The sequence below is a fragment of the Pseudopodoces humilis genome, chromosome 3 (genome assembly GCF_049639895.1).
Source record: "Pseudopodoces humilis isolate 2021_Gansu_Grassland_sample_001 chromosome 3, ASM4963989v1, whole genome shotgun sequence".
In the NCBI taxonomy this organism is placed as follows: Eukaryota; Metazoa; Chordata; class Aves; order Passeriformes; family Paridae; genus Pseudopodoces; species Pseudopodoces humilis.
In genome coordinates, this window is record NC_142202.1 from 44,882,964 (window position 1) to 44,908,508 (window position 25,545).

Sequence of the window (25,545 nt, forward strand, 5' to 3'; positions counted from 1 at the left end):
TCCTATCAGCCTTCTGTCCTCCCTGTACAGAAGCTTCCAACCCTTCCCCTCCACTCAGCACTGGTGTGGCCACATCTGGACAACAGATGTGCAGTCTCAGACTCCTCAGTACAAGAGGGATACAGCCATACTGGGTGGAGAGTTCAGCAAAGGCCCATCAAGATGATTATGGGACTGGAGCAATGGCCACAAACCAAAACATTGAGTATGTACACTAACTGGTCAAAAGACATCCTTTCAAATACTAAAACTGCTAGCTTTCAGTTAGATACGAATGAAAAGAAATGACATGGAGAAATGCAATTTTTTACGCCTGGACTCTTAGAGCAGAAGCCTGTCTTGCCAGCTTGTGCTGATTTGAGGCACCAAGGGTCAGCATTCAAAAAAACTACAGGCACTGCCACTTTACTCACCACATGCACCCAAAATTGTGAGAGAGAAATGCAACTTAATGAAGTAAATCACATAAGGCATGTGTTTCATGGAACCTATAAAATAACATAATCTGCTGAATCATCTTGCCCTACAAACAGCACCATTCCTAAGAGAAAATAAGGAAATACTTCCTTTTCAACTTACCATCGGTAGAAGTTCAGCAATTTGGAGGGAACGTTTCTGTAAGTGTCAATCACATCCACAAAAACAATGTCATCATAGGTACTGCTTTCTTCCTTCAATAAAGCATCTTCTTTCTCAAGGTTTTTAATGTGACTTGTAAACCTTTCTGGGCGAGTATGGAGGCTTTTTAAAAGAGCATCACCTTCTGAAAGAAACAGCACCCATTATTAAACAAAGATGCATATCTACATATTATTTCACATTTCTCCTAGATCATACAGGGCACACATTGACAAAATTAATCTGAAGAAGCATTCAAATTAATGGGGTTATGAAAATCCTGTACTTTATTTTAAAATTTCTACAAAATGGTAAAAGTTGCAGAACTACGAAGAAATACATTTCTGTGTAAGGTCTGACACTGAAAGTTTAAAGTAAAAAAGTATTCTCTTCAGTAATAAAATAATTAAACTCTTTAAGATTCCTTAATATAAGGAACAGTCTGGGACATCTCTATTACTCTTACCTGTAGAGTAAAAAGGCCACTGTCAATTACTCCTAAGTATATGTACCTAGCGTAAAAAAATAAACACACGAACAAACAAACAATGCTGTATAATCAAATAGGCATTGCTTTGATGTAGCACAGACAGCCCCTGCTGAACCACCTCACATAACTGCAGGTAAAAGCTAAAAATATATTGCAGATAAGGTGGTAGTTTGTGGTTTGGCAAAGAAGATGGAAGGGCTTTAGCACACACCTCAATTCAGGCTCTGCCCAATTATATCTGCCAGGCCTAGCTACAAAAACACAGCCAGAACATTCTCAAAACCACTGCTTATATTGGCTTTAATGGACCAAAAAGAACACATTGACTCCAGCAATGTGTAGCCAAAATCTTAGAAATTAGAAATGGCTCCCATAAAATCTCTGAACATTCTGCTGAAAAAGGTGCAAAAGAGCAACAACAGGGATGGAAACTGCTTGTCCATATTAAACATTGTGTACAGTACCTCTAACTGCAGCAGAACTAGAAAGAAGTGTGAAAAATATTAGGGAAAGATTTCATTGCATGACATTTTTTAACTTGATTTTGGATAACAAAAAACCAAGAAGAGAGTCTGGATAAAAAGACAAAGGGATGCAAGGGAGTGGCTGACAAAAGGCAAGCAAAGCAACCACATCAGGACATTGACTTTAAGCATAAAAGAGCCAGGAAGAAAATGTTTCTACTGAAAGAAAACCTAGGGTGACTAAGTTCATGGAGACAGCACAAATTATACTCAGAAGTGTAATTGAAATTACCTGCTTTACCATAACATCAAGTGTCATGCTACGTTTTGTGGACTTACCTTGAATAGTGTATATAAAACCACCTGCTATTCCCTCCACACCTTCTGTGAGTTCATGTGGCAGTGACCCTTCCCCTGCCTGTTAGGAACAGATTAATGGAAATGAATAGATTAAATAATCTGTCCTTATTGATGTGTTTACCCTCTGATTTTAAGGTGTGAACTTTCCTGGCAATTAATAATGAAATTAATTTAAAGCTCTGCTGGTTTAGGCACCTGCATAATCCCAGAATCAGAACATCCCGAGCTGGAAGGGACCCACAACAATTACTGATGTCCAGCTCCTGGTCCTGCACAGGACCACCCCAAGAATCACACAATGCGCCATGAAAGACTTAGACTAAGATTTTTGACTGAAGTTTTGTGGCATTTTTTTTAAAGTTTCACCCAAAACTAGCAGTAGCACTGAAACTTTCAGAAAACTAGTTTTGAAGTTCACAGTAAAATGCAAAATTATTCTGGCTAAATTACGACGACACAGGATGTTTAGGCAAGCAATTTGACACGAAAAGCGACACACTGCCAAAAAGCAAATAACCAGACTTTCCCCTGTCAGCTGGGATTTTAGCACAGGATTTTTGACCCACGTTTTGCCATCTCTGATATACTGATACTGCTTCACATCTGACAATGAGAGTTTTATTCTCCTCAAAATAAAATGCCACTTGCAAGCATATTTTTTTTGCAAGAAGGCAAAGCAAAACTTCTCTTTTGAGACAAAAGGATAAAGCCAACTGAATTAATGATTTACACAGAGAAACACAGGAAAGTAAAATGCTAAATTCTCAACACTTATAGGAAAAATAGAAACATGGTGGAAAGGAAGATGAGGGGACTCGACTCACTGTAATGACTCTGAAAACACCTCCTCCATCATTCACCATCACTCGATGAAGATTTCTTGAAACCAAGCCCTGAAGATCCTGGCTCTCCCATACAATTGTACCTTCAAAACTCTGGTAAGAGAGCAAAACACTGTTATGCAGGTATACAAACACTTAAAAAATGGAAGTCAAACAGTTTGGGCTCTTTAAAATTATTTTAAAGGAGTCAACTTCACACAAGATTTAGCTTGGGTGCACAACATAAATGTTTTACTTATACATCAATAAAAATAAGTTATGCATAAATGAAACATGTCCATGAAACTCAGTAACCCATAATCGTTCTTTTAAGACTAATCATGAATCTCTATATTAAACTTTTAACAGAAGCCTAGTGTAAAAGACTTTGGCTTTCTAAAATCATCAAAATAGCATTTAAAGGTGACCTGAAGTGAATTTTCAAAAATCAAATATAAAATCCTACATTACAAAGAGAATACATTAAAAGAGATTTCGAAACAAGTTCAGCTTTTATCATTATCTGCCAAACAGAGATCAGAGACTCGATCCTGACACCAGCAAAACTCAAAGAAAAATATGTCCACCTTTACCACAGTAGAAGTGCCACAAGCTACTGCAGGAGTGACAGAATTCTTACCTCACATCTTGGTTGATAAGGAATAAAAAGGCAAGTGAATAATTTCAAAATTTTCTGGTTTTAACTGTCAAATTAGGTTATGCCACTCCATGTTTTACATATATATATATGTGTGTGTGTGTGTGTGTGTGTGTGTGAGTGTGTGTGTGTGTGTAAATTCTTTTGAATTTCAAAGGACTTAATCTCAACTTTAAACTGAAGACCCCTGAGAACATACAAAGGAACAGGTGGTAAGTTGTACAAGAGTATTGGTAGAATTTTATTTTTTAAAATTTTTAAAGCAATTTATCCCTTATGAAAAGGTAGGGTTGTTATACTCCTGACTCCTAGATGAGCATATTCCATTTTGTCTCTCCCAGTTTCATAGGAAACACACTGGTTGTTAGTGTGGAACAGAAAAACAACTTGTTTATAGATGCATCTCTGCTGCTGTAGGAAGTCTACTTATACCAACCTCTCATCTCGTCCCCATTTTAGCTTACTTGTACACTAGAAACCTTCTCCAAAAATTCTCCAGGTTACTGAAACACCTACAAGTCTAAAGTTCAGCTTACTTTTTTGCTTTCCTCTAGAAGCAGGTCTTAACATCTGCTGCAGTCTCAGTGTTTAACAACAGCTGTGTGTGTATTTCAGAAGTCTCTCATCTATTATTTAAAATGCCAGCTTTATAAGCTAATAATGAAGCTGGCCAGTGTTTATTCAAGCCTGACTTCCATGCTCAATACCTTCCCCTTGTTTCACAGAATCACAGAATAAGCTGAATTGGAAGGGACCCATAAGGATCATCCTATCGAACTCCTGACCCCGCAGGACCATTCCCCAGTCACACCCCTCTGCCTTCAAACATTGGTCAAACTCTTCTTGAACCCTTGGCTTGGTGCTGTGACCACTTTCCTGGGGATCTTGTTCCTGTGCCCAACCACCCTCTGAGCAAAGAACCTTTTTCTAATGTCCAGCCTAAACCTCCCCTGGCACAACTTCAGGCCATTCCCTCAGGTCCTGTCCCTGGTCACCCCAGAGCAGAGATCAGTGCCTGCCCCTCCTCTTCCCCTCAGGAGGAAGCTGTAACTGCACTGAGGTCTCCCCTTGGTCTCCTCCAGGCTGGACAGACCAAGTGACCTCAGCAGCTCCTCACACAGAGCTCCTCCTTCACCATCTTCATTGCCCTCCTTTGGACACTCTTGAACAGTTCAATGTCTTTCTTACATTGTGGCACCCAAAACTGCCCCCAGCACTCGAGGTGAGGCTGCCCCAGTGCAGAGCAGAGCGACACAATCCCTCCCTTGCCTGGCTGAGGATGCTGTGCCTGAATGCAGCATCAGGACATGGCTGGCCCTCCTGGCTGCCAGGGCACTGCTCACTCACATTCAGCTCTCTGTTGTTTGTTTAATTATTTCTCAGTTATCAAAATAAATGGACCAATATTAAGACTTCTTCTAGTGGCTCAGTTTTTCTTTTTGCAGTGACTGTCATCTCCCATTACAATGTTTTTTACTGTAGTGATTGGGCTCTAATCACACTTCAGTGTCCTATTCATAGACACAACCTTTGGAAAGTTGTTTAGTGAACAGGAGAGTCCTTTAGGAACAAGGGAGTCCTTTCATGCCTCAGCAAGCAGAAACATTACAAATCTCACCACTGACTATTACTGATACTGACTTCAAATGTACCAGGGGTCTTGTAAACCTCAGTGTAAGGCATTCTAAGGCTGCAAATGATCATTATTTTCCAGGTTGAGAGACTTGTAAGCAAATTTTCTAATGACTTTAGCCTTCAGCTATTCTTACTGTAAGCCACTTAATGAAAGCTGAGGCCCGAAAATGCTTAAAGCAAAAACATTAGTGGCACACCTGAGACTACATCATCTGTTTTTTCCCCATTTAAATTCCAGCCTTGTTGCTGCCAGAGCGCAGTGGCATTTACAGTGAATACCGAACAGGTGAACTGACATAATGCAGCCCTGCCAAACTCCTTTCCTAACGTTGAACACTGCTGTGCTTTTTGTTCCTCCAACTATTCCCCATTAGTAACACAGAATATGTGCAGTACAGAGCCCCATCTTCATGCAAGTGGCCCACAGCTTTTTGACAAAATAAGCGCATTGCTAAGACTTGTCTGTAAGAGCCCTGTGTGTTTTAGTTATCTGCTGGCGCTTCTGCTGCTCTGCGCTTTCAGTCGTTCCAAAGCTGAATGATCGATCCTGTCTCTCACAATCTGGCCTGCCAGATGCTTATTCTAATACTGCATTTCCTTTCCTTTCCCTAAGACGAGCAGAAAGAGCAGCACTTCAGCTGGAAGATGAATGAAGCTCTTCAGCAGTCTGTACAATCCATTACTTCTTCAAGGTGGAAAGACAGAGAATAGACGCTGTCTCAGACACCATCCTATAACAATTAAACAGTTCACTAAATTTAGTGCTCTTAAACAAGCAGACAGGAACACGTGGGCATTGCCACCTCTTCTGAATCATCGTGTATGCTTCAGCATCCTGAGCATCACAGGAGACTGCATGCTGTGCATAAGCCCTATTCATCTACGTTAGAAACATCGTGTTACCCTGTAAGCATTCAGCGCATGACACACATCAGACTAAGGAAGCCCACACAAAGAAATATATGAATACTAATATTCTCTCTCTCAAGGAAATACTTCCCATCTGCCTCTCAGGAAAATTGCAACCTTTTATAGCAAAATTACAACTGCCTGGAATTTTAGCATCTCAAAACAGAGTCTTACAGGGAAAAGGCTCACATGATAGACTACCAAATTACTGGGTAACCAATATTCTTTTTAAAAACGTAAAATAAACCCTTAATCATTTTAGTATGAAATTAGATTGCCAAAACATATGCACAAAATACTGCAAATGGTCTGCTAACCTGAAAGGTCTCCTGCCAACACTACAACTTACACAGCATTCAGTAAACACAGTCTAAGATGATAAACCAATCGGCCAGCTGCAGATTCCCCTTGAAATTAACAGATTTCCAAATGCATTCATTAGTATAGAGCCAGGGGAATAAATCAGGGAATAAACTGGCCCAAATTGTCCTCTCTTCCCTCCCTCTTCAATCTTCATTTGCTTCATTTTTTTTGAAACACAATTTCTTTGATAATAAAACATCCCAGACTAAAGACAACATACAGAAATAGCAGCAAGAGCCCAGGAAAATATTTCAATTAAAGAAAACTGTCTAAAATGGTAGCTGAGATATCTATCAAGAGATCACTGGTCCACTGAGAACAATTCCCTGTACCTGGGAGGGTCTGCTAACTAGGATTCTCCTTCTGAGCCAACCTTTATTCATTAAACCATTCATCAAACACCAGAGTATTTTCCTACAATATTCTGTTCCTTTTGTGTTCAATCACCTTCCTTCCTATACAGCCACAAGTAGGTTCCATATCCCTATACCAAAAACAAGTAACACTGTGCAAAGGTAACACACAATATCTTGATGTTATGTCCCAAGACACCAGATGCAGAAACCTCTTTTCCAGCTGTTCCCTAGAAATTTGTGCCATCCTCCCCTCCCTATTTTGTGTGCTAATGACTGATAAAGCAGAAGGGAGAAAGAGGCCTCACATTTTTTGGCAAACTCTCCCACAGAATCAAAGCAGGTACAGTTTTCAATCAGAAATAGGTTAAGTTTTCTGAAGTTGCTACTATTTGACAATGTAATTTTTTATCAATTTTTATTTTCCAGGCTTATGCTTTATAACTACTTGTGATAATAAGATTCTGTAAAACAAATACTATATATCCATATATCCAAATCTGGATTTCAGCATTTCCCTGCAACTACTCATCCATTCTGTGATTCTGTAAATTAACATTCTAGAAGTTTTCACTTGCCCTTTTCTGCCTCAAGCAAAGGCCAGTTTTATCAGTCAGTTTGTCCAGATGACTTAAAAGAACTGCTGACAGTTCTGATACTGCACATACCTCTGGCAAAATAAACTGCTCTACTGGCTTGTACCACAATCTGTTCACCTGCACTCCACAGCTTGGTGGACTAAAGCGAGCACTGAAGATCGCTTCCTGTAAACAAGAGGCGGAAAAAAGCTAAAATTAAAAACCCAAAACAAACATTAAAAGTGCTACTGTATTACACAGGCCATCAAATGGCTCTTAGATAATAACAAATTACATAAGGATGCTGCATTGCCAAATTCCAATCTTCAGAAAACAGTTTCCAAGCTCTCTTATGATACTAACTTTTCTCCTTCACTGGAAGTAAAAAGCTAATGCAGATAAACTCACCAGACATTGAACATTTAGAAAATCTACAATTTAGGAAACATGAACTTGATTACAGTATAACTTTATTTTTATTATGGCTGTTATAAACCAAACTCCTTGGAAGGTCATCATGGAAGCCATACTTACAATTCTTTCTACTGTTAGCATAAGCAGAAGTCTTGAAATTGGCCTATCAAGTTATTGGTTGAGATAAATGTAATATATCAAATTCAACAATCTTGCTCAAAAAAAATTTTCCCTCCAAATCACAAAGCTAGTCTATCAAACCCATAATAGCTTTGGACAGGGGGAAATTATCAATGAAGTCCAATTATTACCAGCATCTAAAAATTTTAAAATGTCTTGCCAGAAGACAGACAAGAAATTATAGCTGTTCTGCATCTTTGCTTGAAGACACCAAATGTATGTTTCTGCATGTGTTTTAAATATATTCGATAGCTTATTTTTTATTCCTTAGTAACTATCAATATTTAGAACCTCAAATACAAACAAAAAAACTGTGCATTGGAATTAGATCTAAGTGCTCTTTCATAACAGCATCTAGATTAACTCCCAGCACTTTGTGAATTTCATCTTTTCCTGATACAGGATGTACCTCTTTATACATACATGAGAATTTAAAATGCAACAGAAGAAAAATATAATTCATACACTTGTCAGTTAAATACTTCTCTTCTAACTCACCAACACAAGCATGTCACCTTCTGTAAGAACTTAATCCACAAAAAAGAGACATCATCCTTTCAAAACATAACTACAATACTCTACCTCATGTTCTGCCTGGTACAGCTTTACAGTGATGTTCCTCTGGAATCCCACCCCATCAGCCTCATAAAATACCCCAAGGCTGGTAATGACAATGGGGTAAAGTACACGAAAGTTCACACTGACGATTCTGTCCTCAGACAGCACAGAAGGTATGTCCTCAGGGAGACTGAAGGCTTCAATTTCCTGATTCAAAACTGTATGGAAAGGAAAGGGCAGAGGTAAGGTGAGAAAAGCTCATGGTTCCTGGATACACACAAAGCACACTGCCTACATGCAAAGCATTCTGGTAAATTAGCATGGCTCACAAGTGCACAAGGATAATCAAACACTGGAGTCGAAGAAAATACAATGGGCTGCAGACTGCAGCAAGAAAAATTTCAGTGATACAGCAATCTGCAGGCTAATAGCAGTTGCAACTCATTGCCTACATATCCATAGGGAAAATATTAGAAACAGAATAAATCCACAGCAGGAAGACAAAAATGCTATGTGACTGCATGAATACCTGCATATTAGCATAATAAAATAATTATTCATGTATCAAAATGGCACACACCTCCACTTAATTCAGCTGCCTGCTTTTTGGCATTATTGCCTACCTAAGCCCTGAGGTACCATTTATACTTGGGAACAGTGGATGTTGTCATTCAAAGAGAAAGCAACAGAAGTTACATTTTGTGTTGAATCATGGCTCAGGTGCCTAGCAGCTCTTAGTTAACGTGTGTTAAAGAGCAAAAATGAAATAAAATCCAAAAGGTAATTCTAGTTAGGAATTTTTGTATGGCATTTAATTTTTTCCCCCATTTTACATTTCTTGATTATTTTCTCTCTAAAGCAGAATCTGAAAAATCCATCAGCCAGGCTTGCTTAGAAGATTCACTTTGCCACCAGAGAAGTCCATCTGACACTCAAGACTGTCACCTTGCTATTTTCTTCACAACTGCACTATGCCAGGTCATTTTTTCTCTCTCCAACTTCATTTAACACACAGATCAAGTAAAAATGTATGTTATATGGGAGAGACTGTCTGGTGACACAAGGGAAATGCAAATCCATTCAAAGTCAATGGCCTCCCCTTCACATGCCCAAATATCTCTCCCTTTCTGGCCTGCACAAGGTACTTCCAGAAAGGTTGTGCAACAGGTTCTAGGAGGTACTTGTTTTCAAGACTAGCTGTCTCAAACACCCAAAACTACTCTCAGAAAATATGATTAGCTCTAGCTCAGACCACAAGATTTTTAAAAGTTAACTTCCATACCTGGATTACTGATGTTCAGAAGTTTGCAGGAGTAGGGGTCTTCTCTGTCCTTCACTGGCACAGCACAACCATGCGCACCTATTATAAACTTCACAAGGACACTAAAATAATTTGCTTTTATTAACACCAGTTCTCTTCCCTCCTCCCTCCATCTTCAATAAACTCAATTTTATCACCATGGCCTGTCTTTCACAGGGTTAAGATTTTGAACCTCTTAAAAATCAGCAATGACAGTTGGTATGCAGAGGAACCACATGAATCCCCTTGTAGGAGCTCAATTCCAAATCCACATTAACATTTTACATTTTGAGATCACAAGAAGATTGGCAGCTAGAAATGAGATTAAAGACAGCCAGCACACTAAACAGAAAAAAAGACCTAAGGCAACACTGAAGGATCCCAGAGACCTGCCCCTCCCGGCCTGGGTTTGTTACTTAATTCAAGATTGTTTAAATACTAGCCATTCAAAAGTCAATGAAAAAAACAGTAAGAAAAAAGTCACATAACATCAAAGGAGGACCAAGGATTCTGGGCTACCTGGTACAATGAAATATTTCAACTTTGGGTTGTAGCAAAACAAGAGGTTCCTCTCCAGCTCTAATCACAGTTATTCCATAGTAGGGAGACACCAAGTAGTACAAAGAGCAAGGATCCACCCAGAACTCCACATAAGATATGAAAGGTCATAATTTAAGGTCATAATATAAAAGGTCATAATTTAAGGTCATAATATAAAAGGTCATATGCTGCACTCCAAGCTGCATGTTGAGACCAAATATGGGAACAGCAAAATGCTTTCAGTGCAAGGCAGGTACCAAGGTGTGAGGATTGGCAGCATTTCCAGGGATGAACTGCAGCAGAGCTTCTCAGCAAAATCAGACCTGTGTGTACATGTCAGGTCTGTGCAAGCAATCAGGAAGGGCCACTCACACTGCAGCAGTATGGTGCACCTGTTTCAGTGGGAAATAAACCTGAACTTTAGAGTTGAGGCTGTTTGCAAGAGTTTTCGTTATTCTCCCACCACATGAGATCCTGCCTGCCTTCAAGAATCCTGGATTACCGAGGATTCCAGCTGCACACCATACATTGGAACACAGAAAAGAGGAAGGCTTATACATCACTAATGAACAGTGGCAAGTAATTGCAAAAGCAAAGAGCAGTGTATAAAAAGTAGTTACAGCCCAAGGCAGTAAGTATTCTTATATACTATCAAGCAGACTTAAAAAAAATCTATCAGAGTACAAGATGCTCAAAAACAAACAAACAAATAAACTAGGAAATACTTTAAAAGAAAAATTATTAAATCAAGATATTTCAGCACTACTATATCAAGGTATTTCAATCTTGTCCCCCAGGCCCAAACTACAAAACAGTGGAGGTTACCGTTGGTTCAGGGCAGGATGTTGCTTCAGGTGCTTGACCCAAGTGTTCCTTATAACACTGCGTAGCTCATGATTGTGTCGAGCTGACAAAACACCTACAATAACATCATAATGTTTCAGCTTCCACTGAGGAAAGAAGGATAGTGGACCTAGAAGTAGAAAGTGACAAATATTTACTTTATGCACATATTACCACAAGCCTGAGTTGCAAGCAATAATTAAAATTCCAGCCTTCCAGTACTTAAAAGGGGCTTACAAAAACGAAGGGAAGCTATTTTTTTGCAATGCAGATAGTGATGGGACAAGGGGAAAAGGTTTTAAATTAAAATAGGGGAGACTGAGATTAGATATTGGGAAGAAATTATTTACTCAGAGCGTGGTAAAACACTGGCAAAGATCGCCCAAAGAAGTTGTGTCTGACTCATCCCAGGAAGCACTCAGGTTAGGTAGGATGGAGCTTTGAGCAACCTGGTCTGGTGGGAGTCATCCCTGCCCATGGCAGGGCAATTGAAATTAGATGATCTTTAAGGTCCCCTCAACCAAAACTACTCCAAAATTCTGTGATTAAAGGACATCTAAAAGCAAGAGAACTGAAACACTAAAAACCAACAGCAGGATTACTTTCACATTCTTGGTTCGGAATCAGAGAAACATTTTCAATACGCCAAAACCTTCACTAACATGCATATTTCCCCCCTTCTTTCTAAAGTTGCTGGCACTACCTTTCTGCCTCCCAATTTCAGTGTGGGATCTCAAGGCCTATTGTTTCTAACCCTTTGAAGTGGAACACCAGTCTGCCTTCACACAGGATGCTACATCCCTACACAGGGACTAAAGCTCTGGCTTTATTCAAAGCTGGATGCCACTGCCAATACTTGTAATCCAGGATTTAGCTTGTGCTGTTTTAATTTAGAGATCACGAAACCTGGACTTGATTTCCAGCAGGATTATGACCGGATAGAGACCTGAGAAGCTCTGATTTAGAGCCTGTAAACAGTCAGGCAAGTAGCTAAAGTGAATTTGCTTAGTTTAATCTATCAGACATCCTAGAGTTAATACAGATTTGCATTTAGTTTTAGCAAAGGATTGCTTCCCTCTCATCTGACTATGTTTTTCATTGGGCTGCAGATAAAGAAAAGAAATCTGAGTGCACTTTAAACTACTGCATATAGCATAGACAAGATTTTTTCGAATCTAATTAGGAGGCTAAACATACTGCCAAGTCTGTATTGTGAACTCCCACTAGAAGGAGTTGAATTATTATCCAGACTTTACCTTCTGTACCAGCATCCCCTTTCTCCACTTTGAAGCTGAATAGATGGGTTATTTTACACTGCTCTCTAACCTAGGACCTCACAGCATCTGCCACAAAAACTGCTGTGCCAAATCCCACCAGACATCCATCTAGCCTTATATCCCACTGTCAGTGTTCAGTATGCAGAGGAGAGGCCTTGACCTTGCTCTGTTCCATGTTGAATAAACATCAAGATTTCAGAACTTTGTTGCTGTTCTTTAGGGCTATTAAAAATAGCCCTCACTCCAAAAGCCAAATAAAACTGCTCTGGAATTGGTTTTCAAAAAAATGCAAAAGCAGAAAAAACAGAAAGTGGTGTTTCCACAGGTAAAACTTTCCCAGTCTATTTCCCACTTAATATTTTAGTTCTAAGTATGCAAACAATGATTTTTCTACAAGAAAGTGAAGTTCCACCACTACTTAAATGAATCTGTACTGAAAACAGCTACAAGAGTATCAATTACTTAAGCTGAACATTAACCTATTAAGAGAAGCTTTCATCAACTTAGGCTCAGAACAACTTAAAATTCCAAACAATGAGCCATTAGTTCCATTCTTCATTTTTTTCACTGAAGTCAACTGTTGGACCTCTTACAACAACCATGATTGAACTGGTGGTGAGAATTAGGAATATTATTTCTTTGCTACAGAACAACAAACCTAGTGCCCTATGTAACATCTGAAGAAACTTGTAAGTCAAACACACTGTTCAATCGAAATACCAATTTAGTTTTCCTTTATGCTAGTAAATATCATTTATCCAGAGGCTCTGTATGTCCTCATAGATCATTATATAGCCAAGCATCACCAGCTCTCCAAGACAGCAGAGATTCATGGGACAGACATATGTTTATAAAGTACAACACTATGGCAAATTCCTGTGTAGCTACATAATTCCTGCTTACACATCCCTTTTTTCCCTTGTTCTTCATCCATCCCTTGATTATTCTTCAGCCTTAACTCCAAGCCTCAAGCCTTCCAGTATAAATTTCATAGGTCTAATATGCTTGTAGACTGCAGATGAAGTACTGATTACACAGATTTCTTTTTTAAAAACATTGCTTTTAACAAGAAGCAGAACTATTCCATTAAATCAAAATTAAAGAAAAATAAAACTGAGGGCACAAGTCTATGGGGTGACTTGGCTCAGAATAACGTAAGCTACCTTGAACGAACTTTTAAAAAAAACAACTAAAAATAAGCTACTCAAATCAAATATATATGCTTTTAATTAGTTTGTTTTAAAATAAGTGAAGCTTTTCCTTATGAACCATCCACATGGGAACAATGTTAATGTAACAGATGCTTTAGAATTAATATCCAATTGCTTTTAGAACAGCATTGGAGTGGTCTATATTCAGAAGATCTTCTCTGTCCCAAGAGTTATATCATTTTACTTTTAAAACCACTAAAAATTAAAAAAAAAACAAAACAAAAAAGAAAGCTTACTTTGACAAAAATTTTTTTTGCTTGTTAGTAAAGATTTCTACTTCCTATGGAAAAGTAGGAATAATGCTATAATTTCAGGAAAATAGATCCATATGTGTTTCTCTGAACTCACACTATTTTAAAAAAGGGAGTTAAAGTGAGAAGTACAGGGAAAAAAATACTAAAGCTATTATTAATTTATAAGGATAATTCCAATATGTGCATAAATATTCTCTGATGCAGCATAATTTGAGAGAAAACATTGCTGACCTCAAAGTCAATAGTGACAATTTAGACAAGCAATCAATGCTTGCCACTGAGGACCAAAGCTATTTATCTTACATTCTATTTTTGTACACTTTCAGGCCAAAATTTTAAGTGTCAGATTGTATCACATCATACACATCACTCTTACCTGCAACTGCTTGTGCAAGATAATTATGTTTTTACATTTTCTGACTTCAAAGACAAAGAAAAAACTAAATTTTGTGATTTGTGAAGGGGGTAAAAAAAAGGAAAAAGCTACATATCACATTCTACTATAAACCCTAGAAGTGTTGCAGACCAAAGGTATGGAGAAGGAGAGGAAGCCTTCCAATCCAAAGATCACACTACCACTGTCCACCTTGCTTTAGAATTCTTACTTAGTCAAAGCTGCACCTCGGTTGCATTACTTAGCCCAAGACTTCTCAGCAGAACCTGAGAAAAATATGCAAAGCCTACCTGTTAATCCACAGCAAAACCTACAAAAACATGAAAGCGAGCATCCCTCCCTCAGCTGCTGAGGTTCATTTAATTCTCTGCAGCAGCTGTCAGCAGTAGTTCTGTCAACTCTAAGTCTACTAAGTCCAGTCCGCCAGAACCTTGTGTCACATTGTTTATGGTAAGCTCCTAATGAAGCTTTCTTGGGCTCTGATATTTGTGAGGACTGTCTTCCACACAATTCTCTGATATCTGACCATACTTGCGCTTTTATTGGTAGAGATTTTCACCTCAACATCAGCTTCAGGAAGGTTTCACAGGATTCTCAGTCAACAGTTTTCATGAAATGGGTGAAAATGCTGGACAACCTCCACCTGTCTGTCAAGCTTGACTGAGAGCTAGCAACAGATAAAAGTTTAGGAGAGATACAGGAAAAAGTAAACAAGTGTTTATGTAGAGTACAAAGCTGTGGCTTTAGAAGACACAGCTGAAGATGCAGAGGTGGGTGTCCTGCTGAGCTGGACATGGAAAGAGATCACCACTGACAGGCAGTCTGCTGACCCTACTCGGATTTTAACCACCTCAGCAGCAGTCAACAGCCCTTGAAGTTTTTCAGAATTCCAGACTACAAAGATGAACATGCATCTCTTCTTCCCATGAGACAGATTCTCAATAAAATGTCAAATTAGGCTGTTAATTATATTTGCTTCATTATAAGGAGATTAAAAGAGCGAGAGATCATTTAGCTTGATTTTGTCAACAAACACAGTCTTGCTAAACATATCTCTATTGATGAGTCTCCAATCAGCTACAAAATTTGCTAGTCATTTTCAGTGAAATTTGACATAGTATGCAGTCCACAAAGTGATTAAGTCTCCGCATTTCATGCAACTGGAGTGGACAAAGAAAAGACTCATCATAAGTGCCTGCACTGAGAAACACAGCAGTGTAGGCTTACTTGCAGTATCAGGCACCAGAGCACCTCCACTGGACGCTGCTAAAATAAGTGAGCTCCACAGAAGGCTGGGCTTTGTATCTTCTGCTACCAATGCAGCTTTTTTACTTTTTTTTTTTTCCTCTGAATAAATCAATGAATGGATTTAAGTAGGTCAAGCAGAACTTATTTAGAATATTTTCAACTAATCCACTTGGTAAGATAAGACTAAAAAGGAACAACACTCCTCCAAAATAAAAAACCCCACACATTTTTATCTCTGCCTATTCCTGTGATTTTACAACCATACTCCTGAGGTTTAATACTTTTTCTTCTCTGCCGCTTCACAAAAGATCCAAACAAACACGAAGGAAGGAATTAACTCAATATAAAGATTTGTATTCACAGAATGCTGACACACACAGAAAAAGAAAAAACCAAAGAGCAAAAGCAGCTCTTTCCCCCTTTTAATCTACTTCACTTAAAGTAATCTGCTACAGCTCATCTGCATTACATGTTCTGGTGCAAGCAGAGCTACCTGACCTTCCTGCAGTACCTACTTCACCCTAGAGCTAGAAAGCACCAAGATGTGCACCCCTGGTTTCTGCAGTACTCCATGAGGCAGACAGGCTTTTATACAAGATTCACAGATTCAAAGAACAAAACTGCTGCAGGCAGAGGTTTCTGTTTGTTTTACATCAACAGCATTCCTTAAAAGAAACAGGACAACAGGGTCCTTCTGAATTGCCAAGTGGCAGTAGTAACAGTGGTGGAATGATGATACCCTAAACACCTTAATTATATAATATTTGAACATTTCTAGACAAAACTGGGAAAAAGTGGCCAAAGCATTAGAAGCAAAGTCAAAAGAAACAATGCAAATTTGCAACACCAACTGATGCCTCCTTTTCTTTTTTAATTTTGTGGAGGTAAGGGACTGTGGCAGGGCAGGGGAAACAGAGTATAGCACCTTTATCTGATGAAAACTGACTACCAATCCCTGCTGCCAAGGAACAACAGCCAGATCCCAGGGAAGAATACTTGCTCTCTTCTGGCTGTTCCACTCAGTGGGCAATTTAGAGGATAATTGTTGAAAACGTTAATTCAGCCAACTCTGGCAGAACTGGTCCTCTTTGACCCCCTGCTCCAATGCCAAAATACAAAAATGCAGTGCCAGTGCCACTCATTAGTAGTTTGCAAGGTCTTAGACATCTGTCTACAGAATAACTGAAAACCCAAAAAAGTCCCAATTCATTTGGAAAACACCATCAGCTTATTTTGTGTATTCTTTGTCAATTATTTTGTGTCCATCAAAAGTTAGGAGAGTGTTTTATGCTGGGGGTGGCCTATCCATGAAAAACCATGTCATATTAAGATCTTACAGATGAAAGGGTGAAGGACACAGATGAAGGGTGGGGGACAACTGGCATTTTAGGAAGGACTGCACATCTACTGCCAATGCCAAACCTGACCTGTCAAGTTTCAGTTTCCAAGGCCACCCGTCTAAGTCTTTACACACCTACAAAAGGTGTGTATCTGTCACCTATCTGTCACCAAGCGTGCTACTCCCTGACAGATAGGACTACCAGATTTCAGACAACATCCTTTCTTAAGAAGGTCCCATCTTTTAGCAAAACTTCATCTCATAGCACCTCATAGGTTGTTCCCATATTTTGGTACCATTAGGCCAGTGCCTGAAGAAGTACATGCTAAGCCACAGGACAACAGATGGCATACAAGCAGACTCTAGAAAATGGTGGGTTTTAATCTATTGCATAATTGTTCACTAGGAGAAGATTGACTCTCACAAATCCAAAAGGGCCAATTTTTAGCTGCCACCCCCCCTTAGAAATGTAACAGGAATAACGACTTAAAGGGCATTAGCATCAGCCAAGTAGCAGAAGTTTACACAGAATGTGTGGGGCTTTCTGATTAGGCCCTGTAGCTGAAGCCTTACAGTGAGTAACTTCCTACTCAATAAGATTTGTGCCATCAATTAAAACACACAATTAGCAATGAATCCACCTGGAGTGCTAAAAGCAGGTCTGTCTGTTCCTTCTCAAGTTTCTGAGGTCATTTTATAATTAGCATCTATATAAGACTTTTACAAAAAATTAACTAAGCTTCCTACTCACGAACTTTCTTTGGATAGCACTTGTTTGTAACCAGTTAGACAAGGATTTCAATTAAACCTAAAAGCATGTTCCTGCACAAATCTGATTCAGAAGTGTGAATTAGAGTCTCATTAACTGATTAACAAAAAAAAGAAACCAAAACAAAAAAACACCAAAAAAAACCAAAGCAGGAAGCCACCAAAGTCAGGACATTAAAACAAAGGCCTTTGGTCTCAAGATTGATCCTATTTAATTTTTTCCAATTACTGAGTACTGCCTCCAAGAAGTGTACTCTATTTTCTGTGACACCAAGGTAAATGTGATCATGAACACAGAGAACATCTGAATACTGCACAGGGAAAGACACAACTGAGGGCCAAGGATGCAGGCAAACTACAGGCCTTTCACAAGGGGTAGTTAAAAGGAAGACTTTATTACAGAAGGTACCAATAGAGGAAGAAAAGTAGATGGAATGAGTGAAGACCGGAACACTGCTTACAGTTCAAGCCATCTGACCTACAGATAACAAAACCGAACTATTTTCTAGAAATGTAAAGCCTATTTTCCACTAGAAGTTAGAAGCACCTGAGGTGCTCAACTTAAGAAAGCAAAGGTTTAAAACAGACACTGCTGACATCTATGGTTACATGCTTAAGATGTACTTGAAGGAAGAGAAACACCCTTTTGACTGAAAAGCTTAAGAATTAAAAGGCATAAACTAGCTGCAAGTAAGCTTAGGCTAGAGATGAGAACATATTTTTAATCAGGACAATAAGCCTCTGGAAGAACTGCTAAGAATCCAAGTGAATAGACAAAAAGCCACCCTGAGCCTTCACTAAATAAATGTAGGCTGCCCACCTGCCATTTGATGACAGAGACCTAGAGTTGCTTATTAGAAATAGTAAGCAGAATTGATGGCTGGGGATGTCTCCTCCAATCTTGTGTTAGTGAATCAATGAAGCCAAGGTAAATAATCATTAAAACAGGTTATCAACTTTTTGACAGATTTCCATTTGAATGTGTGGTGATGATTACTCAGGAGGGTAATTAAACTCCTCAAAAAACAGAACTGATGTTCACTCTGTCTTTGACCTCTACTGGTAGCTAATTCTGCAGCTGTTGAGATAGCACACAACTATGGTACACAACTACACAGAAATATAAGAGAATATACAAATTATGCATTTTTATGTCACAGCTGCTGCAAAACACTGCCCCATGATAAGATTTACTTTTTTATTCACACCAGGGATTCCAGGTGATAGGTAGTAAATAGCAGCTGGAGTAGTAAACAAGGGAAAAAAATTACTCAAGTGAAACAAGACTGGCTTTATCAGGCACTACCAGAACCTCTTAAGTAGTTTCAGATTCAAGAAGCCTTTTAATAAATAGGGACATTTCTTTCTTTTGTATACAAATTCACTAATGTTCCTAAAACACCCTGAATAATACAAAAATACAACACAGAAGACATCTGAGGTCCTTTGGCTCATCCTTCTTTCTTCTGCCAAGGCAGCCATACCTACATCTTGTACATTTTGTGGTACTTCGAAGGCTAAGAGACAGACTCTTCCTTAAATACCATGCAAGGATTTGGCCTACAAAAAGACAACTCATGTACAGTATTGAGCATTTTCCTACAGATGACATATGTTCTCATTTTATAGGAGGCATGGTTATTCCTCCTCAGTGTGAATACATTACTCAATAGTAACTTTACAGTAGTATTTATTTACAACTAAATAAACCCTGCACAAAAATCATGCACTTGCTCTTTCAGTATTAAAAAAATCCACTTATTAAAAATCCTAGTTATCCTAGCATTATCCAATGCAGAATGGTTTTACAGTAATGAACACCAACTCCAATAATAACTGCCTGAAACAGGGAAACTATGAAGAGCAAAGCTACTTCTCTCCTCCCCCAACTTCCAAGTGGTGCCTTCCTTCCCCTCCTTAGGGCTGCTCCACCTCAGAAATTCCCATTAGGCCTTTGTGTAATGAGTTGGGCAGTCCCTTGACTGGACCAGAAACCTGCCCCACCACAGCTAAGGTGAGGGTGACACTGACCATAGGAAGGAACTCCTGTTGCCTGACCAAGGAAGGAATGACAGCAGGAGCAATCAGTCATCCCGTGACAGGCCTGGAACATTCCTTACCTGAACTGTACCCTAAGTGGAACAGACTCCATAGTTACTGGATTTTTGAAAATTCCAGCAATTACTAACCAAAATTGTGTTCAGGGTCAAAATTCATGGATGACTAAAGCCAAACATCCAAACAACCCTAAAAACTAGTCCTGAGTGAAGCCCTTTGGCTCCCCTGGACCACAGTGACTCCCTGAGTAGGATGTCCCTCAGAGCTCACAGACTCTCCAGTTTGCAAAGTTCTGAGGATCAGCACCCAAAACTGATGACAGGGCCCGGGCTGAAACCTTCCATTCCTTGAGGCTCAACCCTTTCCCACTGAGAAATGCCAAGACATTTCAAGTGAGCATTTCACTGAACTTGAGGGGAATTTTTAACAGGCATACCTCTACACACTTATACCCATATATATCTGTATATAAATATTTCTCTTTGTGTCAGTGCACATGCATGTGTGGACTGACTTAGATACTCCTCTGCCAGTACAGCATGAATGCTGCTGTCTCAGATGTATAATAAAGTCACTGTAGCAATTATAGTAAATCCTATTACTTTGTATATAACTTTGCAAATGTTAAATTAGTCGATGATTAAGTGCTGCTAAATCCTTTAGATACTGCTTATTGACCAAGTCTGAGACTAAGGCTGGACCTAGCTGCACCTCAGCTCCATGAGGAGTTTAGAAAGTAAGGAGGTCAACTCTGAATCTCACGACTCAACAGGAAGGTCTCCCTTTCCCTTTTGTGTTTCCAGCCTCTGTATAAATAATTTTAAATTAATTCTAATTTGGTTCTTCCCTTCTCAATCCATGAAGGGGTTTTTTTGGTTGTTTTTTTGTTGTTGGTTTGGTTTTGGGGGGGATTTTTTGTTTTGGTTTGGGGTTTTTTTGTTTTGTTTTTGTTTTTTTTCCCCTGATCCTCCTCCCCATCCCACTGCAGGAGCTGGGGGCAGAAGGAACTGAGTTGGCTGCATGGTGCTTAGTTGAGAGCTCAAGTTAAATCCAGGTGATACCTGTTTTTGCTACTACCTTTGACCGTGATTCTTTAAGCAACCTAAACCACTCATTTGTGACAAACTGGCACATTTGACTGGATGTCTTACAGAAGCACAGATTACTTAAGAAAGCACAGAATAAATCAAAGTTCCAAATTCTCAGAAGAACAGAGCTGTGTTAACTGACATGACTGTACAGCTGTCAAAGAACAGGTAAAAGTGGCCAGGGCCAGATAAAGGATGGAAAAAGAATTATTTGCAAAATGCTAGGAACCTGGTTAGAAGCTGCTTATCAAGATAGTAAGAATAACAGTAAAATGGTACTGTACCTAAAGGAAGAAAAAAAACTCCTAAAGGCAACTGAATTAATACTGTCCTTGAAAATGGAGCAGCTGCAAAATCAGTTAAAGGAAGAAAATGAGAAAAAAAAAAACTTGGAGGAAAACATCAGATTTATGTGGGCTTTCCATCCTCCTGATATTGTACAGATTAGGAAATTAATTGTATCCTCCGAAGAATGGGATGGAAACATATGGGATGACCCTGATGACAACAAACTGAGGAAAGCTGATTCTTTGTTTCCCTCAGATTCCTCTGAATATGAGCTCAGACCCATCACTAAAGCAAAACACATTCTCATTCCTTTTGGCCCTCAACAACTGACGAAATTCCACACAGATACAGGAGCACAAATTTCAATATTAATGCAAGAGGATGCTGAGAAGCTGGGTGTACAGCTTGGACGGCACAGAGTTAAAACCACTGCAGTGAAAGGAGCAAGTGTTATTCACCAAAGCACGAAAGTTAATTTATGGCTCTGGGCAAGAAGTGAATGTTGTCTACTTGCTTTGCAGCTGAAGATCACAACGGAATTACTTTGGGTTTCGATATTTTGAATGTCCAAGCCTGGCGCCTGACAGTCAGCAGTGTGTGGTCCTTTGTTTCCTTGCCCCTAAACCTGACAGAAACCAGGGGGTACAGTGCGTGTGCTTCATGCAGTCCCTGCACTCCTGATCTAAAGACTACCCAGGTACTGCAATGCCTGACTCCTGCTGTGGCACGAAACGGAAATAATTCTGGGGTAGCAGCACATTATTTCCAGAACCCACTGTACAATTCACCCACTGGGCCAGTCTGAAAACTGGGTGGGAGGTGGCAATTGATTATCAGCTCTTCAATGCCAACACGGCCCCACGGAGAGCTGCAGTACCCAATACTACAACTTTAATAGCCACAAGGAGCCACATACCATGGACAGCAGCGCCATGTGTGACAGATGTGCCCTTTATTGTCAGTTCCAATGCAGGAGGATAAAAAGAAACTTTATTTTACTTGGAAAAATTCACAATATACCTTTAACAGACTTCCACAGGGGTATAAACATTCACCCACAATTGCTCATTCTGTATTTGCTGAACTTTCACAGACAGTCTCACTCCCTCAGAAAACTGTACAGATCTATAGGTGATATTCTAATTAGGGGAAATTCCCTTGAGAAGGTGGGGCAAATGGCAGCAGCAGCGCAGCAAGTGCTACGCAAAGCAGAAGCTGAGACAGCACTTGAAAAATGTCAGGGACCAAGCAGAGAATTAAAGTTTTTGAGCACCTGGTATACAGGGGATAGTGTAGTGATTATTCCATATATCTTAAGAAAAATAGAACATCTGCAAATGCCCCATTCTAAAAAAGAGTAACAGCAGCTTGTGGATACTTTAAGGTAATGGAGGAAATATATACCTATATTTCCTATAATTTCTCACCCACTGTACTCTCTTTTAGGAACGGAAAATCACTTTGTAAATGTTAAATTAGTCATTGATTAAATACTGCTAAATAATTTATATATAAACCTCTGCTCAAGTTGGAGACCAAGACTGGACTTAGCTGCACCCAAGCTCCATCAGGAGTTTGAAAATAAAGGGGATCCACCCTGAACGTTGTGACTCAACCAGAGGCAACCTTTATCCTTTTGAGTCTTTGATCTCTGTGTAAATCATTCTAAACTAATTCCAGCTGGAGTTTCCTTGGGATGTTTCATCCATGCAGTAAGCAACAGAGAGAACCTTGATATGCAAGTCTGTTAACCTGCTCTTTTACAAATTTGTGTTACTCCTACTTTTGCTAATACCTTTAACAGTGATTATTTAAGTGACCTAGGCCACTCATTTACACCAACACCAACTTGAGAGACTTCTGGATTTTCTTTAGAAATGTTTGTTAGTGGAAAACACATTTATGCGGGAAAGGTCATCACAAGATTCCACACTGCCACTTCTAACTCCAAATTAATGCTCTGAAGCTCCAAAAAGGCACCGTGAAAGATGAACAAAACCAACCAGGCAATTCAAATGCCCATCAGGCTAGAAGTTCAACAATTAGCTCTCCCGTTCTTTTATAATTCATGTGTGACCATGGCTGATGTGATATGCTAAAGCCAGAATACAGACAGAGACACCTATATAGCTCTGCAGCCTTCAGACTATGCAAATGCACTGACCCTGCTTCTTGCATATTTGCACTATTAATTGCCACTGGCAATCAGCAGACTCTTGTTTCCTCACAGCTGTGCACACCCTGCACGGGAAACAGGCACCAGTTGCAGAGTGTGGCTCTATTAGTGAACAACCTACCGGGTCACTAAACTGTTCTAAGCACACCCCAAGAAAAATAAACACCATTACGTGTTCGTGTACAGCATTTTTTAATATTGTAAAAACAGCGCCTGCGGGTAGCTGACAAAAGTTTCTGTTCCAACAGACGCCCGTTTCCTCAGGCACGAAGATCTGTGGCCTGAAAACTACACCTCATTTTATAAGGAGCACAGGGTAAGCCCTCAAGGATCGGATTTCACTTGTGTTGGATCATACCCGGTCCTATGAATAGCTTTTTGCAGCACAGGGGTTTTAAAGCCCGCTGAGGCAAACACAGCGCAGTGCGAAGAGCTATTCCTAGGACCGGGAATGACGCGACACGAGCGGGCTCGGTGGGAATTTCTCCCCCACGTGCCTCGGTGGGTGCGGGAGGGCAGCGGTGGCGCAGGAGGCGCTCGGAAGCGGGAGCTGCTGCCCCGCACCAGCCGCTCCGCATCCGCGGCAGCCCCGCACCTCCGGTTCGGGCGGCGGAGCCTGCGCTGCTCTCCGCCGCTCCACGGTACGAGACGCTCCCTCCCGACGAACGCCGCGGGCACCCCGGCGCTGCTCCCGCTGCTCCGGCCACAGCACGACACCGGCCCTCCCCTCGCCTCTCGTCCCCGTTACCTGCCCCCCTGCCCCGCCAGCCCCGACCTCTCCTCGCCTGGGCAGAGAGGGTGGAGAAGACCAGCCCGCCCGGATACCCCAGGCACCCGCCGCCGCCCGCCCCCTCTCCTACCTGCCGGGTGGCTCCCGGGGCAGCTCAGCAGCAGCCAGAGGTGCAGCGCGACCCCGACCACACAGGGGCACAGCAGAACCAGCCAGTTTCGCATGGGCCGCCGCAGCCGCCAGCCCCTTCACCTTCGCGCCGGCCTCTCCCAGCGGCGCCGGCGCGACGGCCCGGCTCGGGCGCCCGCGGCTCCTCCCCGCTCGGCCGGGCCGGGCCCGGCTGCCCCGCGGCCGCCGGGTGCTGCAGTCCCGCCCCGGCCGGGGGGGGGGGCGGCGGCGCGGGCGGCGGTGGCGGCCCCCTACAGCCCCCACAATGCCGCGGGGCGCCGAGGGAGCGCGGCGGCTTCGCGCGCCTCACATGGCGGGGGGCGCGGGAGAGCGGCGGGCGGCGGTGCGTCCCCCTCACGGACTGAGTGCGTCTCTCCGAGCCCGCCCGGCTGCCCTCGGCCGCGGCACCGGCTGCGGGGAAACCCTCCCCGGGTAATCGTTCTTCGATAACCCGCTGAATGCCCCTTCTCAAAAATCGTTGCGTTAGGAACAAAATAGCTTTCCAGAACAATCCTGTACTAATTCAATAAAGAGGAGAGAGCGCTTCGCCTTGGCAAAGACCTGCTACGGCGCTCGCAAAGTGCTTGTGGAGTATTTTATTCCAGCAAGTAACATGAGCTTTGAAATTCCAGGGGGTGTTAACCAACCGAAGTGTCCTTAACTGCGGCTGGATCACGGCCAAGAATCCATAAATTAGTTATGAAATGTCAATAGTCCGAGCTCGGCTTCACCTGTTACCTTCAGCCACCACCCGGAAAAACTGAGTCCCTAAGGACCGACCCGCCCTCTGCAGAACTCCGTCCTGGCTGGGAGGGTTTAAATACGTTCGGATGAAGGAGAGCACAACATTGTCAGCACCTTGAGAATTTACTTGTCTCTGGTCTACTGCACACAGGTAACAAGGAGAAACTTGTTTCCTCAGACTGTCCCAGGATAAATCTACCTGAAGAAGTGATGTGGATAAATAAGCAAAGGCTTCTCAGGATCAGAGGTTAACAAGAGTGGGTCAGGCTGGAAAGGACCACGGGGGTCATCTGGTCCAACCTCCCTGCTCAAGCAGGGTCATCCTAGAGCACATGGCACACAGGATTGTGTCCAAATGGTTCTTGAACACATCTTGAACACATCCCTTTTGAACAGAGGCAATCTCTCCAGAAAATCTGTTCCAGTGTGCAGTCACTTGCACAGTAAATAATTTCTTCCTCGGGTTCAGGTGAAACTTTCTGTACATCTCTTTCTGCCTTTTGTCTCTTGTTAATGTATAAACTAGAAGATTATGTGTAATGGATGTAAGGTCTAAATGAATGACTGCTGGTTCTAGTCTACTTGAAACACATTTAATTAGTAACAGAACCTGATCTGTATGAAGTAGAATGGAAATACATGATTTTTTTTTTAAATACGCAAGCCATGAAAAGTGTTCAGAAAATGCCTACAGTCTTTTCAAACTGCTTAGTTAAGA

General features: G+C 41.0%; 1 protein-coding gene across 1 annotated transcript in view; it reads right to left on the reverse strand.

Moving 5' to 3' along the window:
* The window catches only part of B3GALNT2 (beta-1,3-N-acetylgalactosaminyltransferase 2), a 28,790-nt gene extending 4,589 nt beyond the window's left edge, over window positions 1–24,201 (reverse strand). Inside the window, exons 1-8 of the mRNA XM_005518526.3 lie at window positions 24,046–24,201; window positions 11,067–11,214; window positions 9,684–9,784; window positions 8,426–8,619; window positions 7,340–7,435; window positions 2,757–2,867; window positions 1,912–1,990; window positions 580–763 (exon numbers count right to left, since the gene is read on the reverse strand). Of these exons, the coding sequence (XP_005518583.2) occupies window positions 580–763; window positions 1,912–1,990; window positions 2,757–2,867; window positions 7,340–7,435; window positions 8,426–8,619; window positions 9,684–9,784; window positions 11,067–11,214; window positions 24,046–24,139 (1,007 nt within the window). The 5' untranslated portion in view covers window positions 24,140–24,201. The remainder of the gene's footprint in view (window positions 1–579; window positions 764–1,911; window positions 1,991–2,756; window positions 2,868–7,339; window positions 7,436–8,425; window positions 8,620–9,683; window positions 9,785–11,066; window positions 11,215–24,045) is intronic.
* Between the last annotated feature and the right edge of the window lie 1,344 nt (window positions 24,202–25,545).